Source organism: Lepisosteus platostomus, chromosome 21 (genome assembly GCF_059453375.1).
Source record: "Lepisosteus platostomus isolate fLepPlt1 chromosome 21, fLepPlt1.hap1, whole genome shotgun sequence".
NCBI classification, from domain to species: Eukaryota; Metazoa; Chordata; class Actinopteri; order Semionotiformes; family Lepisosteidae; genus Lepisosteus; species Lepisosteus platostomus.
Genome location: NC_142631.1, coordinates 3395068 through 3414847, shown reverse-complemented (window position 1 = coordinate 3414847; position 19780 = coordinate 3395068). Strand labels below are relative to the sequence as shown.

The 19780-nt window shown below is 45.1% G+C and overlaps 2 protein-coding genes across 5 annotated transcripts in view; one reads left to right on the top strand and one right to left on the bottom strand.

Moving 5' to 3' along the window:
• LOC148643905 (protein FAM163B-like) overlaps window positions 1–15991 on the top strand; it is a 42531-nt gene extending 26540 nt beyond the window's left edge. For all 4 annotated transcript variants that reach the window (XM_088615357.1, XM_088615356.1, XM_088615355.1 and 1 more), the window contains 2 exons: window positions 9580–9695; window positions 12699–15991. In XM_088615357.1, the coding sequence (XP_088471483.1) occupies window positions 9603–9695; window positions 12699–13097 (492 nt within the window). In that variant the 5' untranslated portion in view covers window positions 9580–9602 and the 3' untranslated portion in view covers window positions 13098–15991. The remainder of the gene's footprint in view (window positions 1–9579; window positions 9696–12698) is intronic.
• A 728-nt stretch (window positions 15992–16719) lies between these two features.
• The window catches only part of adamtsl2 (ADAMTS like 2), a 42127-nt gene continuing 39066 nt past the window's right edge, over window positions 16720–19780 (bottom strand). The window contains exon 19 of the mRNA XM_088615350.1: window positions 16720–19215. Within this exon, the coding sequence (XP_088471476.1) occupies window positions 19094–19215 (122 nt within the window). The 3' untranslated portion in view covers window positions 16720–19093. The remainder of the gene's footprint in view (window positions 19216–19780) is intronic.

Sequence of the window (19780 nt, the reverse complement as noted above, 5' to 3'; positions counted from 1 at the left end):
CCCAGGGAACTCCTGAACAAGACTCGGCAGGACCAGTTCTTGATTCAGGATTCGCCCCTTAGTGGACAGCAGGTCACTCTGGGCAAAAGTATCCATTAACTAAGTATTAGTAGCATTAGTGTCTGGCTCACAATTCTTGCCAAGTTTGGCCCCCTGATCACATCTGGATCAGAGTAGTCGCACCTGCTTCCAGGTCTGCTCTGCCTTGTTTATGTATGAGACTTGCAGCAGAGGTGTTCAACACTGCCTGATTCACTGTTCTTGATGACCTTGTCCCCAAGAAGGGGGATTTCTTCTCAATTCTGGTCTTTTTAATAACTCGTCCCCTTGGTTTTGTCTCGGGACAACAGCTTCATCTTTAATGCGAGCCAATTAAAAATAGGAGATGAGCTCGTTTTTCCATCCCCTCGACTTTTCCTTTTGGGGATGAAGCCAATCTTTACACAAGACCCAGCATGGGTGACTGTCTGGTATTTATGAAATATATTGCATTTCAGGTGCAGGCAAACATTATATATAGAGACGCATGTGTAGGTCATCTGAGGGCTGGCAAAGGGTCTGTTATGTAATTCATTATGGCTTTACAGCTTGTCTTGGCTAGGACTCAGTTTTTGGAGCCTCTGTAAAATAAAGTAGACATATTTCGTGGTTTTGTTTTTTGGTTTGGGTTTTTTTTTTTTGCACAGAATCCCCGCATTCAAATCGAAAACATTTTAAAAGAACAGAATTGACGGTCTCCTCCCAGTTGTTTCCAGGCCTGGGAGGTCATTGCAGAAGCCAGGAGAAATTATGGAGATGTGGAAGGTGCATAATTCCCCTTTGAGATACTGCTCGCATAAAAGCCAGGTTAGACCCGCTGTAACTTTTGTGTCTCTGTCAGAGGGTTTTTCTTTTCCGTTAACTCTCGAGCTGGGTTGCTCACGTCTTATGGAGGGTTTTGAATTATGAGTGCACAGTGGAGCAATTACTGTAGGGCCCAACACAGGGCTCTAAGAAGACTGGCTGTGCAAGAATCTATATAAATTATCTTTTAAATTGCATTGTAGTGCTTAATGAATGGTGGCCTCATTGGTATGCAGCAAGAGTGACTCCCTTTGCTGGCGGTGCTATTTCAGGCTGGATGCGATTTCTACCACTTGAAGTGCTGCCAGTTTCTTCAACCTGATACTTTTCACATCACACGGGCGGCTGCACTTTGGGGTTTGGAAGCCAGTGTTACAGTGGCAGTGGAAGACAAAAGTGACACTATCAGTCCAAATTCAGGAGTCAGGAAATGCAGGAAAGGATTATCTGTGTAGAATCAGGGATGTTTTCAAGATCAGGCAAGAATCCATATGTGATACCTGCCCAAAACTACACCTCCAGTGCACTGAACTTTTGTTTTTCAACTTAACAAAGCAGGAACAGGAGACTTTTAAAAGAAATCCCTGTGATTATACTGTATAAAGGTACCTTACATTGCATACAAAATCCACAAAGACATTAGCAGATTCAACACAGGGGGCTTCTCCAGAATCAACAGTAAAACACGGTCTAGAGGCCACAGCATGCATGCATGGGCACCTCTTTGCACAAAGTGTAGTGGGGGTTGGGAACAGGCTGCCCAGCCATGCCATTGAAGTCAACATTTCCATACTTCAAAAGTCTGGATGAGAACCTCCGATCAATTAGTTCCTAGCAAACAAACAATGGGTGATCAGATGGGAGGAATGCCCTCTTCTCCTTTCTTGTGCGCTTATGTACAATTTCTTGCATTAGGAATTCATCTTTGCACAGAGCCCAGCTTGCTCTCCATGAGACACACAGACAGGGAGAGAAGCTGGGGGTCAGAGCGCAGGGTCAGCCATTTATACAGCGCCCCTGGAGCAGCTGGGGTGAAGGGCCTTGCTCGGGGGCCCAACGGAGTAGGATTCCTCTGCCGGCCGCGGGATTTGAACCAGCAACCTTCCAGCCACAGGCGCAGATCCTGAGCCACAGAGCCACCACTCCGCCCTGTCATTTTTTAGACATTAGTGCATTAGGTCATGAAAAGAGCAACTCCACAGGCAGAAGGAATACTCCATTTCCTCTTGAGTGCCACCCACGGTCTTAGCTTATGTACGTTTGCAGACATAAGAGTATTACAAGGTAACAGTGTTGAGTCGTTTAGTCATTTGAGTAAATGGATTTATTCACCCATGATAGGCAGTGATACCTCTTCCAATTTTTGCCCATCCTAGCAAGCGATAGTTAAGATATTTTAATGAGTTCACTAGAGAGCCATGATCAGAACGGGCAAAAAAATAAGAATCTTATCGAAGTAAGCGGACTGAAACCAGGACACGGCTCTAAGCCTGTTTGCCCTGTGTACTCGAGGCCTGATGGTCCTCACTGTGACACTTGTCGTCTCCTTTGTTCGTGGACCTGTTCCTTCGCTAGTCACTCCCATGTCCCCCGTTCCAGCCGAAAGAGAAGTGACAGGGCAGTTTGAGTCCTTATTTGAAATATTTGTGCAGATCAGTCAGCAGACATTTGGCTCCGTTTATACAGGCCGGGACAGATGCATAAGTCATTTCAGCCTTTGATTTGAAAATCGGCTATAGACTGTGGATCTGGACAGGGTTGTCTGATCCAAAGGGGAGAGCTTGGGGGAAGGTTCTCGTTGTCCCTTTAATCAAAGCTGGCAGGGGTATTAAAACCAATTCATTAGAGCATCAGGCTAAAAAAACTCCTTACTCTTGTATAGTGCTTTTCTGGACACTACTCAAAGCACTTTACAGGTAATGGGGAATCCCACTATCACCACCAATGTGTAACCCCCACCTAGATGATACGATGGCAGCCAGAGTGCACCAGTACGCTCCCCACGCACCAGCTCTCAGTGGGGAGGAGAACAGAGGAATGAAGCCAGTTCAGAGAGGGGGATTATTAGGGAGCCCTGATTATTAAAGGCCAGTGTGGAATTTGGCCAGGACGCCAAGGTAACACCCCTACTCTTTTTAAGAAATGCCCTGGGATTTTTAATGACCACAGAAAGTCACGATCTCGGATCTCGGTTTTTACGTCTCATCTGGGGCATTAGGACCCCCGCAGACCGCAGGGTGGGCACCCCTTACTGGCCCCACTAACACCTCTTCCAGCAGCAACCTCAGTTTTTCCCAGGGAGTCTTCCATCCAGGTACTGACCAGGCTCACACCCGCTGAGCTCCAGTGGGTTTCCAATTGTGAGTTGCAGGGTGATATGGCAGTTGGCTATTATTTGTGCTTAGCTAAATGTCCCACGGAGAACAGAAAGGTGAGGATAATCATTGTAATGATGCACAAGGACTAAAATCATTTATCCTTGTCTTGTGAGTTTGACAGTATTCCCATTGGTCACTTGAATATACAACTGCCTATCACTGGATCAGAGTTCAGTCCAGTGTGAGATTATATGAGCTAGTGGTGGCACAAAAAAGGTCAGATGTGTTAAGTTCAGTTCCTTTTCCCCAGAAGAAGTGCAAGAGCGACAGTGAAGAAGAGATTCGTGTTAATTAATCTTCAACTCATGGATCCTTGGGTGCCCGTTTTAATAGCTTGGCCATTGGCAGTTTGTTCTTTACACTTAGACTTGATTAGGGCATGGTGTATATCTTAAGCTGTCTTTTTCTCAATAGTGGTGTGGACAGCCCAATGAAGCTTCATTCCAAAACCTGCGAGAGTAGAGGCACGGACGCTTAAGGGTTAGATCTGCTTTCACATCCCAGTAAAGATGGCAATAAATCATCTGTGCGTAACATCCTTCAGAAGATGGCGCATATTGGATGTACAGTAGTGACGTGACTTCAAAGAACCACAGGGAATCCTTGACCCTTCCTGACATCCCACTGCATTCAGCCCTCGACAGTCCCATACCGTGTTTTCAGGTGGTGTAATGGGTAGAGCTTTTTCTCCATGGTTTACAATGCCCTGGGTTCAATGCTAGTCTTAGGTGCCTTGTGTGTCAAGTTGACATCCTTCCCCATGTTTGTGGGTTTCCTCTTGGTGATGCAGTTTCTGATCGTCTCTCAAAACCGCATGAGGTGGTTTTGATGGGCTGAATTGGCCATAGAAAGATGAGGCAGGCTGGCTGGTTCCTGCTTTATACCCCAAACCGAGTGTGTCAGGAGGCAGATGTCATCCTCTGCAAATCCTAACCATCGTCCTTTCAGATCCTTCTGCACACAGATCTTTTGCTCTGTCATTAAATAGATACACTTGGCGTTTCTGCGACTTCCTCGTCATGCATTGTCATGCTTGTCCTCATTTAATTTCCTGGTATGGACTATAGGCTGCCCTACGCTGTACATAAGCCCTGCACTGTCTTCATGAATGCATTAACCTTTCAATGAATTGAGTTGAGAGGTTGACTTGAAATTTCCCAAATGGTAGTTTGGTAATGAGGGCCTTTTTTTTGTCAGTCATGCATGGAAGTATTGTCTTCCAGGTTCTGCATTATTAAATCTGCAGGTAATGAGAAGGCGGTGATTTTTATAGTTCAAACTTGCAGTCGGTTTTAAAAAGGGAAAGATGACGAGTGAGAGGAAATCGATAAGGACTTAAAATGCTCTCCCAGGGTTTTTTTTTTTTCCTGTCTAGTTTTGTCCCACTGCCAGCTAAGTTGATCTGTTAGTGCAAGTGGGTCTGTGCACATGTGATGCACGAGGACTCGGGGAATTTCATCAGGCTGGGAAAATCATTTCAACTGGCTTCTTTTTGCAAACGTTTTTCGATGTTTTCTTTCAGAGAGGAGCTGTGTCCTTCAATTTGGCTGGTCCTATTTGGCACCCTATAATGGTCATGCTGGCATCAAGGAATTATTCTGAGGTGCTGTGGAGCATGAACAGTCTTTCCCCCTGATGGGAACTACGATATCCATTATGTCTGACCCGCACAGCACGGTCAAGTGACAAACTTCATACCAAAGATTCTGTGCCACTAATACTCTCAAAATGTTGCACTCTGCACCGCAAAAATGACACATCTTGTGGTTGCAACCCTTAGGCACGCTATACAAGGTAATCAGTTGGGAGTTTTACTCACACATCAAGGGTTCAAGCCTTGTGTAGCCAGATCTTCCCAAGCTGGGGTAGAGCAGGGATCACTTGGTTTGGGAGACTCCCAGCCTCTGGCGAACAGAGACTCTTCTATGGGCTCTAGCAGTGTGTCAAATGGCAAATAGCTCTGCAGGTGGGTGTGTGTCAGAGGAGTACGTCTACAGGCCTCACATTCTCCGGTTGAGGTTTAAAACTGACCACGTTGTAAAATCAGGCTGACACAAATATTGAAAAACCTTTGTCAGTGGACTGCTGGTGGTGGCCATGTCTGGTTCCTGTAGTAGAAAAGCCAGTTACAGGAAAATGGGATAGTACCATTTTGCAAAATGAGTGCTTTTTATTTTTCCCCATTCTGGAAAAAAAGCAGCACTGCAGCACAGAAGCTCCTTGGCTCAGAACCCAGTTTAGAGTGCTTAACAAGGACCAATTTGAAATATTTGTTTTTGAGTCTGACTACAGCGAGGAGCCAAGAAGTTGGCGAACTCTTCTGTTTCGTTGTCCAGCCTCCTGCGATTTTCCTCTGCCCTACGAACGAGATTTCTGCTCATTTGATAGAATGGCAGATTGGACAGGTCAGTGGCTGTGTAGCTGTACTGGGCTCGCTGACACAGCTCGCTTGTTGGAGCCGATTCTGATGCTGATTTAAATCCCCCTGGCTCTCCAGCTAATTCAGGTTTTCCCAGTTTATTTAACTGAGGTCTTACACTGCAACACAAGAACCTATGCAGCAGCTTGGTAAAGTTACCACACAGAGAAAATAGGTCTGCCATCCTTTCAGTGCCTTAAACCGGAGCCCAGAGAAATACAGGCCACAATAATAATAATTTACACTTCTATAACGCTTTTCTGGACACTCCACTCAAAGCGCTTTACAGGTAATGGGGAATCCCACTGCCACCACCAGTATGCAGCCCCACCTGGATGATGCGCCAGTCCGCTCCCCACACACCAGCTCTCAGTGGGGAGGAGAGCAGAGTGATGGAGTCAGTTCAGAGATGGGGATTATTAGGAGGCCATGACTGGTAAAGACCAGGGGGAAATTTGGTCAGGATGCCTGGGTTATACCCCTACTGCTTTTGAGATACGCCGTGAGATTTTTAATGACCACAGAGAGTCAGGACCTCGGTTTTGCGTCTCATCCAAAGGACAGCGCCCATTTACAGTATAGTGTCCCCGTCACTATACTGGGGCATTATTACCCACATGGACTCCAGGGTGAGCGCCCTCTGCTGGCCCCACAAACACCTCTTCCAGCAGCAACCTTAGTTTTCTCCACTATGCTAAGGTATTAAATAGCCTGAGATACTGAGGCAATGATACAGCTAGGATCTATCAGCTCCCATTGGTGCAGAACCGTTTTGCAGGGCACTGACTGATTCACTGGCTCAGGTCAAACCTAAGATCACCACAACCAGGCCTTAACTTTAACCCATTCTGCCTAATGACACTTGAAGGTCTTGAGCTAATACCGGGGTTTGTCTTCTTTATAAAGCTGTCATGGGAAACCGGGCTTACAGTGTTTGTCCTTGGCATTGTTTTACTTGACACACCTCAGTTATTTCGCGTTGAAAGGTCTGCAGGCCTATAGAGAAACGAAAAAGAAGCCTGGAATCGTTCAGGGAAGTTCCAAGGAGCTGTGCGTTCTGCCAAAACATCTACTGAAAATGAACACCAAGTAACAATACAAATATATTTCCCTGCTGTGTGAGCCATCTCTGCATCTGCTAAAAGATACAGCTGTATCCGATTGGTCTGAATGCTTATTCAGCACAGCCTAGGTTTTTTTTTTAAGAAGGGTGTTTGTAGGAAGGGCATAAGCATTTCTATAAATAGAAATAGTACATTGCTTTCATTTTTTTGCCATCCCTCCCCTTTTGAAGCTAAAAACTCATCATTTATGTACTTTACAAATTAATGTACCTTCTTAATACAGTAGATTGGCTTTTAGAGGCTAAAACAATGTAGTGAGGTACCTACCCACTAAAGGTACTGTAAGGATATTTTTTTTATATGAATAATGCATAAAGATTCTGGCTCTGTATTCTTAGTCATGACCCAGCTAGTGGCTTGCTTTCTTCAGTCTCTGATTTAAATGAAAACAAATCTGCACTCAGGTTAAACTTAATTAAGCCAGAAAGTTCAGTTGAGTGTAGTGTCAAATACTGTTCTCTGCTGTTACATTTGCGGGGACACCAGGGCAGTAATTCCGTGTTCATCGTGCATGGCCGAATAAGACTGGTGTTCTCGGAGGCTGTCATCTGTAAACTGGATTTTCTTCATGGCTTGAATGCAGCAGTCCTGTTGCTGTACCTTGGTAAATAATTAATGTAGGCTCGTCGTGGCAACAAATTTTTATGAGAATGATCTAATTAAGGCTTTCATTGGGGGGGGGCACAGAACTGGGGTGTAACGTGTCTGCCAGCTGTAATTTCATCTGACTGATGAGTTCCAGAGTCAGGCAAACAAACCTGTGACCTCCACTCACAGTGCAACTGACAGGCTGCCTCTCCGCTATGCTGATCCGATCAAGGTTTTTGTTTTTCCTGACATAGGCTTTACTTTTTCGATCATCCGTTTCCTTGCTCAGCAGTTTTCTCCCCTTCTGTCCCAGCTGTACGAGGGAAGCAGGAGGCCGAGCCTGGAGTTGCATTGAAATTCCAGTTTTGGACTGGAAAAGTGGCGACTCTCCCAGTGTTAAGCTCAGGCTCCACAGAAAAGGCTGTGCATTTTTCCTAATGTTCTGTTTTTTTAAGTAAAAGGAAAAACAGTTTCCTTGTGTGGAAAGACAACACAGTTGGGCAGACTGGCGCACATAATAGTTTAAGAGACTTTGTGCTGTCCTACAGCTTGGGTTTTTGTGAGCGGAAGTGCATGTTGCGGAAAATGTTTTTTAGTATCATTTTGATTATAATAAGCTACAGTTTGTCCTTAAAATGTTTAGGTTATGCATTTTTTTTTAATTCTGAATTTTGAAAAGTGCAGATTCTGCAGTTTGAGGTGTGTTTTGTGCACCAGCATTGTCTACATGTTCAGTGCTTTTGCAGTGCGCCCTCTTGTGGTACAAGGTGGCCAGTGCCTTACTGTGTTCGTGAGTTGGTGTTTGGGGAAATTCCGGGTTTTAAGGTTCAGTTCACGTGTTACAAAGTCTGTGTTTCTTCAGACTTTTGTTCGGGGGGCCTCAAGCATACCCGTTTGCCTGCTCCTCTTGAGGTCCAGCTGTTGCAGGAATATCAAATTGACGTGCAAGCTTCCTGCGTGACTCTGGAATACCGGCATGGTTGTTGGTTTTTTTTTTGAAAGGGGAACGGCATGTTGGAGCACGCTGATCTCAAAGCTGGAGATATTTAGAACCGGTATTTTAAAAGGTGTCGTGTTAGAATCCTGCACAGATGCGGACAAACGGTCGTTCAGGCGGGTAGCTGCGTCCGCATGCGTGGGCTGCAAAAGAACAAGTAAAGGTTTATTCCACGTTGGGGCGGGGGGAGAAGAAAAATGTTTCAGCTGTGGGGCCGCCTTCAGGTGCGAGACACCCGAAGAAGGCTCCACAGCCGAAACGTTGTTTCATTTCTTCTCTTTTCAGCAGGGAATAAACCTTTACTTGCTCCTTTTCAGCCTTCACATGCTGACACAGCTGCCCACTGGAACTTTATTTATATCTGGGCTCCTATAAAAATAAATACTATACGTTGACCATATAAAAATACAATCATATGCTGGCTTCTCTTTATTTAACAGTATTATTTGCTCACTCATTGTTGATGGGGAAGAAATGGGTGGTTGAAGATCTCCTAGACGTTTTACCAGACGTAACGTCGCAGGTACACCTCGGGGTGAATTCAGTCCCAGGTTAAAAAAAGTGCAAGCCTTGTACTGTATGTGGGTCTTCAGCATCTCGCCTCATCAGTCTGTTCTGAGCCCCTCTTAGCTGACTCCCAGGTGGCGAGCTGTAATGGCTGTTTTATCTCGACAGGGACCATAATGCGTCCGTGTTCGGGGACGCAAATTGGATATTTATGTTTTGCAGGCCTTTCCCGAATGTGATGGTTAGATATAACCCAGTGTTACGAAGGATAGGCCCTTGAAGCACAAGTGGTTTCTGAAGTTGGATCCAAACTGATGTGTTGTATTGAATGTAAACACTACAAATGTGTAATTACACCTGTTAACATAAAAATTTGTACAGATGATTCATTAAACAACGTATTTTGTCACTTGCTCTACCTTTTAATTAAGCAGAAATAATATAACTGTAACTCGCCGCTAATAAATATTTTTCATGAAAAGACCTCTCCCTTCATGACTGATGTGTTCGTTTGTTAAATGCTGTTGCAGTAAATAGGGTATTGTTTCAAAATTGTATCCCGAGCCTACACACCAGTCTTTGCCCACAGGACACCTACTGGGCGAGACCGGTTTGTCTTGGAAGGGCTATCTCGCTGCATAACCATTTTCCGAAGTGAAATATATTGTATGAGGTGTCCACAGAGCCTGACGGCCTGCTTTCTCTGTGTGGTTGTGCCTGCAGGCTGTTAATGGAGAAGAGATCGAATGACAGCCGGGACAGTGGTCATCACAGGCGGAATTTTAGCAACAGTTATCTTACTGTGCATCATAGCAGTGCTGTGCTATTGCAGGTTGCAGGTAAGTGTTACACACTTTGCAGAGACATCATCTTTGTTGTAGCTTCCTTGGACTTTGGTTATAGGTCATTTCTTGCTCAGGAAAGACAAACACTACATACAAGATCTATATATATTTTCACCACTACCAGCCCTAACACAATGTACAATCCACCACACATAATTGCCTTTTTACAATCCAAAAATCTTCTTTGCGTCAGAAGAGAGATTTTAATTTTAATTCCTCATTCACGCCAATAAAGCGATTTTCATTTGAAATCGCTTTTGTGAACCAAAGAAACATGTCTGCACAGGGTTGACAAAGCCATAACAGACGTTCAGGACAGTGACACTATATTTATTTGAGACTCTAAACTTTCCATTCCTCAGACTGCGATGAGAGCTCATATCATGTCACAGTACTAGCATCCTCTATTCTGATTCCTCTCCCATGAGGCTTGATACCTCTTCTGTATCTGGCAGGTGTGTGAATTCTGAGAACTGATTTGTTATTTGAGAGAAGAATATCTAATCCCTGAGTCTTTCTTGCAGTAGCAAAAAAAGTGCAGCTCTGCATCTCACTGCAGGCAGTGGGAACACGATCAGTCTTCTGGGTAGCCAGGTCTGCTTGTGTCATCCAGCTGAGAGCATAAATAAATTAGTGATATTCTTGTCAACATTCTCAGGATAGCCTAAGTAGCTGGAAAAGTGGTGTCCCAGAATTGTGCACAACCTTATATAGAGCTGCTTCATAGAGTGAAGAACTGAAACTAAGATTGAGTTGTGACTAATGGATTAAACTCGAGTTGTCAAACATTTGGTCAGTGGGTCAAGTTGGCCCCACAAAAACCATTAGTCCAGCCCACTTGACAGTTGCAATCAGAGGTATTAGCTAGGATTGAATTTGTGTATCTTTTAAGTCTGAGTAGCCTAAATGTGGAGCAGGGGTCTTTGATGTATCAGTCTTACAAACACAGCCTTTCCTTTGGTCCTCTGCCTCTATCATGACCTGTTCACACACATTCTCCATCAGCAAGCGGACCTGCATTGGGTTCACTAAAATGGCACCATGTGATTTATTTCATTATCTCAAAAGATAACGCAAAACTAAATTTGGTATTGTGTTACCAAAGTATATGAAATTAATGTTGTATAAAAATAATGGAGACGTCATTTCTGTGTCTTCTTAAAAGAAAATCGAAAGCTGATTTGATGTGTACTGATAGATTTTGCCCAAGAGCAGTAGTTGTAGAAATTTGCCGTTTTCATTTCATCAAGATCTAAAAAATAATGCTGACAGTTTTTGGTGCTTTAACCCTGCCCTCTGCCAGTTCTATTTCACAGTTAAAAACCCTAAAAGCCACTCTAATAAGGAAGATGTGCTGCTTCTGACTTGTAATCACAGGTGTTCCATTAGTCTTGTAATTTCCTCAAACAAAATAACTGATCAGACCAGAGCCTAGATAACTAGCATTTCAGTCCTGCAGCTTATGGATGATATACATGTACACCTATCCCTCAGTTTGCTAAGATTCTTAAAGGGAACAATTTAAAATTCTCCTAGAAATGGGACAATGATATACTGGCAGGTCAAGAAGGCACTGTATGCCCCCTTGCAGACACGGGGTAAGTCTGCAACATAAGTTCCCCAGAATGCAACTCAAACTTCATTGCTCAAAGTCACACAGTTTGCACAGTATAGTTGTCTGTTGATGTAGTCCCATGAAGGTTGTAAGAACCCTGTATATTTAGGCAGCAGTATACTACTAGCATGTTTGTCTGGATTGTTCTGATTGTTAGCCTAGAGATGTTACCTTTGTTTCCAAAGAAGTTCATATAAAGCGATCACCACACTGTTTTAGTGCAATGCGTACTGCATGCATGCACTGTTTTATCATGAGGCCAGTGCTAGCTGGAAGCCGAGTGGCCAAAAGCTTTTTTAAGGACACAATGTTCTTCGATACCGTGCACATTTTCTCTAATTTAATTTGGTTCCTAGCTAAATTACTGCATGGTCTTTAATTACCCCCCCTCCCCCCCCCAGCTGCTCTGGGGAAAGCAGAGACAATTGGGTTGGCAGCTTAGTTTCTGTCAGGCTGCCAAGATCTGGCAAATGGAAAATTCATAACCGAAGTGAAAATGAATCTGAATGACTTGGGCAGGCTGGCGGAGAAGCTCAGATACACCACAGGCCAAAATACTGGCACCTTTGCCAACCAAGGATACCTCGAAGTGGGTTTCCTAGGGGGCAGTGTTCTGAAATGTCCAAAGGTGTCCTTATAAAACTGAAGCTAAACTCCTGCCCTTTATTCACAGGCATGAACAGGTCCTGTTCCCGAAAACTTAGATGGTCATTAGAAATCCCAGGGTGTTTCTCGAAAAAGAGTAGGGGTGTAACCCCGGCGTCCTGGCCAAATTTCCCCCTGGCCCTCATCAATCATGGCCTCCTAATAATCCCCCTCTCTGAACTGGCTCCATCACTCTGCTCTCCTCCCCACCGGGAGCTAGTGTGTGGGGAGTGTACTGGCGCATCATCCAGGTGGGTCCGCACACTGGTGGTGGTGGAGGGGATCCCCATTACCCGTAAAGCGCTTTGAGGGGAGTCTCCAGAAAAGCGCTATATAAGTGTAAGCAATTATTATTATTATTAAAGATCTGTTTTACTCAACCTCTGCCGTTTTCAATGCAAATCGTGGAAAAATCAAATTGATATGAACCCCTTCTAAATTGTTTTCATTTTCGGGGCTTGGCGCACTAAGCTTAAACGGTCCAAGAAAGAACAAACAACTTCAGTCGTTTATGGGTCATTCCTTTTTGATCGAGCCCCAAAGGAAATGATCCAATCAATCCAGGTGCAACCCGCCGTCGCTTGCAGCTGGTGTCCTCATCCCCCCCACCCCCCTCCTGTGCAGAGTCCACGCCGGCCAGACGGGCTCTCTGGGGAAACGTCCTGCTCTGTCCCTCTCTCAAAGTGTCCCTCTCTCTCTCTCTCTCCCTCCCTCCCCCGCCTCGCTCGGCCGGCCAGTACTACTGCTGCAAGAAGGAGGAGTCCGAGGAAGATGAGGAGGAGCCGGACTTCGCCATGCACTCCCATCTCCCGCCCGTGCACTGCAACCAAAATGTAGTGGCGGCGACGGCCGCCGCCACCGCCAACGGCCCCGCCCTCTTCACCCCGCCCCCCGCGCGGAAGCTCGTCCGCTCGCGGACTTACTGCCCCAACTGCACGCACTACGAGCTGCCCTTCTACCTGCAGCACCCCGACGGCCTGCGCAACGGCGGCGAGCGGGTCAGCTACCGCACTGTCCAGCAGGAGGACCTGGACCTGCCCCTGGACTTGCCCAGCATGCACAAGCTCAACCTGGCGCGCTCCGTCACCATGAAGGAGGTCTTCACCCGCAGCCGAAGCATCAGCACGGATGTGTAGGACCCCCCCCGCCCCACCCCCTGCGGGGAAGATGGGGTTCCAGTTTAGAGGGCGACTTGACCCCCCCCCCAACACACGTACACACACACACGCCCCGAGAGACACACGAGCCACCCATCTGGAACGTTTTTCGACAACTGTTCCCGGGCCGCCACTCCAGACAGCTGAACGCCTGTAAGGGCCAGGTTCCTCCTGCTCTTGTCCTCCTCCTCCTCCTCCTCCTCCTCCATCCAGAAGCCAGGAGTCCTCAACTTCCTGAACGGGGCACGGGAGGAAGACGAGGGGAGCGGGCGCGAGCGAAGCCTTTACTGAACGGCCCGCTGCATTGATTTCTGGGAATTGTGCACTCCTGTGGGCGGATCCTCTCCCTCTCCCCCACCCCACCCCCAGCATGTCCTCTTTGCTGCTACAAAAACACGAGTCTCAGGTGATTAAGGGAAAGAGAGGCATTATGAGCTTACTGCCATGAATGGACACACAGACTAACCCATTTCAAACATGTATCGTCCCTCTACTCCTTCCCTGCTCCCCAAACCACACACTCCCCTACGATGTTGCTCCAACCCTCTGCGCTGGGCGTCGCCTCCTGTCTCCCTCCCAGCACCTCCCTGTCCATCTTCTTCTTACTTCGGGGAATCGAACTGAGGACATTGGACCACTTGGGTCCAGCAGGACAGGTGGAGGCAGATTTCCTCCTGTTTTCCCGACGTACCTGTATACTTAATCCAGATTTTTCAGAGGCATGGTCTGTGTATATTTCTACAGTATGTGGGGGAAAATGTATTACTTTAAGGGCTTATCAAATGTGAACACAGGTGTTCTTGCCATTTTGTTATTTTTGCTGGTGCAGACTTGTCAGTTGTGTTTGCCCTCCCCCCCTGCTTTCCTGCAGTTTAAGGTGGACAGTAAGGTAGGGATGGGGTTGGATCATCAGTCGCTCACTCTCCCTCTGCACAGCAACAGAGCATCGCTGCCAAGGACCAAGTATGTGCAATCCCAGGTCTGGGCTCCGGACCGAGCCAGACGCGTTTGCCAAATGGAGGATCGGAAAGGGGAGAAGCAGGAAAACCTTCTCGCCGAGCTTGTGGGCGTGGGGTTCTCACTTGAGTTGTTTTGTTCAGACATTGAGTTGGCAATAATCGGCGTTGAACATGTGGCTTAGCCAGACAGAACTGAAAACCTTCTCCAGATCTAGGAGGGGAGGGGAAAGGGCTTCGCTTACAGAGAGAGACGGGGCAATTGGAAGAGGTTAGCTAAAACATAGATGTTACCTAATGGGGCCTGTAAGAAATTGGAGATCCTTTGAGGCCTGATTCACCCAGCTCATCTACCTTGGATCCCTCTAGTCCTACACAGTAGGACCTGTAGTCATCTAACCTTTTAAACAGAAAAGCACCATGGGCACTGGCAAACGCATAATACAGATGGCTAGACGTGATTTCAGAATAAAAAAAAGGAGACAATAACTCGTTTGATAGATTGGCCGAGGAGTGCAAAAGAACAGAGATGGGCACTCGCCCATCCGTGAGAGAGGTTTTTATGGGAACTTTTCAATTAGCAGCAGGTTAAGACCTACAAAGACGGGTGCTCTGCCTTCTAAACAAATTAATAAGTTTAGACATTAAGATCGGGGGCGGGATGGAAATTTGGGAGCCCTGCGGACTTTGATGGCTGGAAAATGGCGTTGGGCTGGGCCAGCCAGCTGAAATGCCTCGAGCCCTTTGGCTGTGAAGGGCACCTCCGCCTCTCCCAGGACTCCGTGCGCTGGGCTGACAGGGTGTGAAGGGAAACGGGGAAGAAGAGTTTTTTTTGTTAAAAACAAAATTCTCCCTTGTCCAAATGAGCAAAGCAGTTCTAAAGCCCAAACCAGATGCCGGAGCTCTGACAATTGTCAGTCAAACCGGCTTCCAAAGAAGAAAAATGGAACCCAGTACATCCATGTGGTGACGTTTTCTGCTCTGGAAGAATGGGGAAAAATTGCCCACTTTTAAGAAACCGCCAGGACAGCGGTGTTTCTGGAGAGGAGTCAAGGTTTTTTATTTTCTCTCCTCTGTTGCCCAGCTTCACAAGAGCCGTCACCCCAGCTCTGCCCTGGGCTAGATAAAGTCCGCTCCACAGCCTCCTCCCTTTTGGATGGGACACTGGTCAGTATCAGGGGATGCTGGCGAGTGTATGGCGTTCACTAGGCCGAGAGACACAACGGCACTCCAGTATTTTTTAAGGGGGGGGTTGTTTTAAGCCTGTCATTTTCCTTTGCCTTTCTCAAGACTCGGTCGAAATGTTACTTTAAAAAACAAAAACTGACCACAAAGTAAAGTCATAGCGTTTTGCGCACGGTACAGGAGAAGAGGCGGTTTTTCGTTTTGTATGACGGATGACTTCCTCACCCTCTCTCGCTTGGTCGCCAGAGAGCCACAGGAAAACTTTATCGGCCTCCTGGTGGTCCGTAGGTTTCACCTTGTACAGCCCCACCGTTTCTAATTTTTTCTACCGTTTTGTTCAGCTGCGGCAACTGTTTCACTCCAAGCAAGCGGACTTGAATCATTTATCGTTTTCCTTGGGGGCGTTCGGTGTATATTTTCTCTTGAGCACCCTCTTTTGTTTTTGCATTAGCAGATCACACAACGCTACTATTTTGACGCTGGTTCCTTTTGATGTCTAATACAGAAATTAAAATCGTAGGGGAAACCATAGTTATATCACATTGTTCGGCTTTCTTTACTGTTTTCGCTGGGTGTTTCTTTCTGTGGGTGTTTGTGTTCCTGGGCAATTCTGTTCCTTCTTCAATACTGGCCTATTCCATGCTTTCGATTAATGCCGAAATGTTACAGAAATGACTGGAAAATTTAAGATCAATGAACACGTTGTTGATAATAAAATACAGTAAAAATCAATGCTGAAAGTTTTAGAACTCTTTTTTTCCCCCCTTGCTTTACAAGCAACGATAGAAAAAATAATCATTTCCAGAATATTTTACTCAAATGGCCTCCTTTGAGAGGGAAATCTCTGTTTTTGCTGCTGGTTGGAAAGGACAGAGAAAATCTAACACTTGGTATTAAAAAAATCGATAGGTGAATTGCCCACTTTCTCAAGAGTATCCAAAGCAATATTGTCCTTGAAAACTAACTTTTCAGCTGTGAAGAACAAAATACAATTAAAAATAGAAACATTAGATATCGAGGGCTACTTAAACCAAGTCCTGCATTTTTATAGAGTCCTACTGAAATTGTTTGTTCCTATTCACAAGATGTCAAGGAACAAAAAAAGTGTTTAAAGCCATGTTTATGTTAATCAGAATATAGTGTTTCACTACAAAGAACAGTTTTCCTTTACCTGTTTTTTTTTTTTATTTGAGTTGTTGATGTGCACTGTCAGCATAAAGTACAGTAATGTGATTTGGAATTTGTCTAAGACCGTGATAACACTGAGTTAAATAATGCCAAGTTAAATAAACAGCACTTTTTAAAAGACAAAGTACTGGAGTAACCCCACGCTGGTTATTATATGAAATGTCCTATTTTTAAAGTAATTTACTGTATGTTTTGCTGAATTTGCTAGTGGGAGAAAAACAACGTTTCGACCTCCCAGTCAGAAAAAAACACTGGGACGGGACACAAAGCTATTCACCTAAAGGCACATAATTTATTTTGAAATCCAAAAGCAACTTACTATCCAAGAAATTCATTCAAAACAAGGTTTTAAAGAGATTAAGTTGTTATCCAGTAAAAGCAACAAATACAAAAGGATACATTTTTTTTTCTTTGGGAAATAGACAGGATAATCATTCAGAACATTCTTGTAGCAGATAGCCCAGCTTTTTTGGGAGAGGCACCTGAAGGTTTTATAAAACTGAAAGAGGTTTTAAGAGGTTTAAGAACTGAAAGCTAATATGCTGATTGCATTTTACATGCATTTGTAATGTAGTCATTTTACATTATCAGCATCATTCATTCAAGACACACACTGCAGAGATCCTACGAAAACTGCTGTACCAAGTAAGTAATCCCTAGCAGATGCAATTATGTAAAAGGTCTTGGTATTACTTGTGAACGAAGTGAAATATTTTTTTAATTTTGCTGCCTTTTACTCTTAAAATACTCTTTTTTTCCCAATTATGTTGTTTCCATTTTACATCAAGTCTCCGGGGGATAAAATTAAGACTCACCATAGCATAGGTTTAGTTTTAGCATACTTTTAACTTTTAAACACAGCTGAGAAATTCATTTTTTATTACGATTTGGATATGAAAGGTGCTTTGGAATGATCTCTCTATCACGAGAATAAGCAAAAAAAAATGTAACTCCAGCAATACAAATGCTTTCAAGTAATTTTAACACAGGAATAAGTGTATGGAAAAGGAGCATTTAAAACAAAGCATTAAAACATTTAAATAGAGAATAACTTGAGCAAAAGTGGTTTTACGGACTGAACCTGTGTTTTTAACATACAGTACAATTTCATCGACAGAGGTATCGTTCTGTATTGCACTTGCATTGCAACAAGATTGGTCTTATATTTGAAGTAAAACCTACTTTCTGGTCTGAAATAATAATAAAAAAAACAAACAATACAATAATATTAATAAATATTTTAAACATGCAATACACTGCACAGAACAATAATTTATCTCGTCCCTCCTCAGAAACGGAAGGTTGTCTTAGTGTATTATTGTCACTAACTTTTTTTTTTTGTCTTTTACACAAACAAGACTTAGCAAACAGCTGTAAGAGAAGCTGGGGAGTTTAAAAAGCACCCAGCACGTCGTCATCTTCAACCAATGCCTCAAAATTCAAGCGCCTATTGCAGATGTACAGTAAACCCTGATTTGTTCCTCAGCTAATGCTTACACAGCCCCCAGAAAGTCTATCACAGGGCTTTTAATGGACAAGAATGCCCTGGCGTCAGAGTACAGTGTTTAGACGTGATCTCGAAACCAGCGCAGCATTATGGCGAGAAAGCTCTGGGCTACGTATTGTAGTCTGGGGGGGACCAGGAGAAAAATGTTGTTGTTTTTTTTTTCTGCTGCTGTTTAATTGTGAGGTACCAGGCTGCTGTTTTTGTTTTCTGGTTTGTAATGGTTGTTCTCAACTTACGTCACAGGCAGCCCAGATCCGTTAAGGATCCAGCCTCAGACAGTGTTAACCGTAGCCTGACTTTCCCCTGGAATATTCCGCCCGGGAATATGCCTTCTGTGGGGAAGGCATTGGAGAAGGAGAAGGCATTCAGGAATGCTGTGAAGGCTGTACAACACCAAGGTGTGGAACCCGAGGCAGGTGAGGTTTGCTGTGTCAATGTTTCTTTGGACCCAATTGGGCATTCTTTTACACCGAGCCAGCCGAGCCAGCAGGCAAATCGTCAGAAAAAGACCTTGCATGGTGTGGTAAAGGCCTATACTCAGTAGAAATACCTGCATTCATTGATTTCTTGCCTTTCCCTGCTTATTTTAAATTATAAATACTACCGCTCATTTTAGGGCATTTCTGCTTTTAGGCCACCACTGCCGAGTGGGGCCTGTAGAAAAAGAAGCAGGAAACGGCTGAGAATCAACTTCGTAGGCTCTGAACCTGAACAATGGCCTGGAATGGACTGGAATTTTGCTTGTAGGGAAACCGCCAGGCAGAGGCGTGAGATTTATACCGGGTGGGGGAGGGGGGACCTGCGGCGTCAGAGTTCAGTGCCGGCATGCTGAGCTGGTTGGGTGAAAGTGTTGCTGGGAACGCCAGACTGAACCTCAGAGTGGGCAGAGGGGGGTTTCTGGGCCTTCTGGAGTCCTGGGCTCCCAGCACTGTGGCCAACCCCCACCGTATGAGGTCCGACCGACTCGGGTTGGCCCTCGCCAGCAGGTGCCTCTGAGGTCCGGGCGGAAAGCTCGAGAAAAGCACAGGGTTTTGGTTGATTGATAGTTTTTTTTTTTGGGGGGGGGGGCGACAGCACGTGCAGGTTCTCCGGGGTCCTGCCTGCGGCGAGGTGGGCGCGGGTGCGAGGCGGAGCCGGGGTTAGGGGGCGTGGCCAGCGCGGCAGGAGTGGCAGCAGGCCTTGCTGTAGTACCAGTGACTGCACAGGTTGACCTTAAGAGCCAGCGAGCAGTTGGTTGAGGGCCGGTCCTGGCAGTTCTCATCTAGAAAACAACAAGGGAGCACAGTACTCGACTGGACCCGTTGCAACCTGGGACATTGTTTTTCTACATTAGAGCACAACTCCAGCTCATTTCCTGGTTGCATGTCCAAAGCCCAAATCTGACAGCTTGAGCCAGGATCAAAAACCACTTTTGCAACCTCTTTTCGTTCGGCAGCTTACTTTTTATATTTTTTTTTCTTTCCATTCGCAAGCCCACCAACAAACACAAGCGGCAAAGATGTCTAAAACATTCTTGTGTACATACGCTTATAGATATATAGATGTCATTGATCGCCAATCATATTACACACAAAACTAGCGAGAAAAACAAAAAAAAACATGAGATATACAGATGAGCTTGATAATATTGCTGTGACCTACTGGAATCTTAATTTGACATAATTACTTTCATATTTCTGTTAACCTGGGGGAAGAACTGTTTTGATACCTTTGGTTACTGTTTCAATTTTCTTCATGCCATGTTTTGCAAAAAATAAAAACCAAAGCAAACGTCTGGACAGCTTGTTAGCTGGTGCTCCCAACCTTAGCTACTTTGCACTGTACAA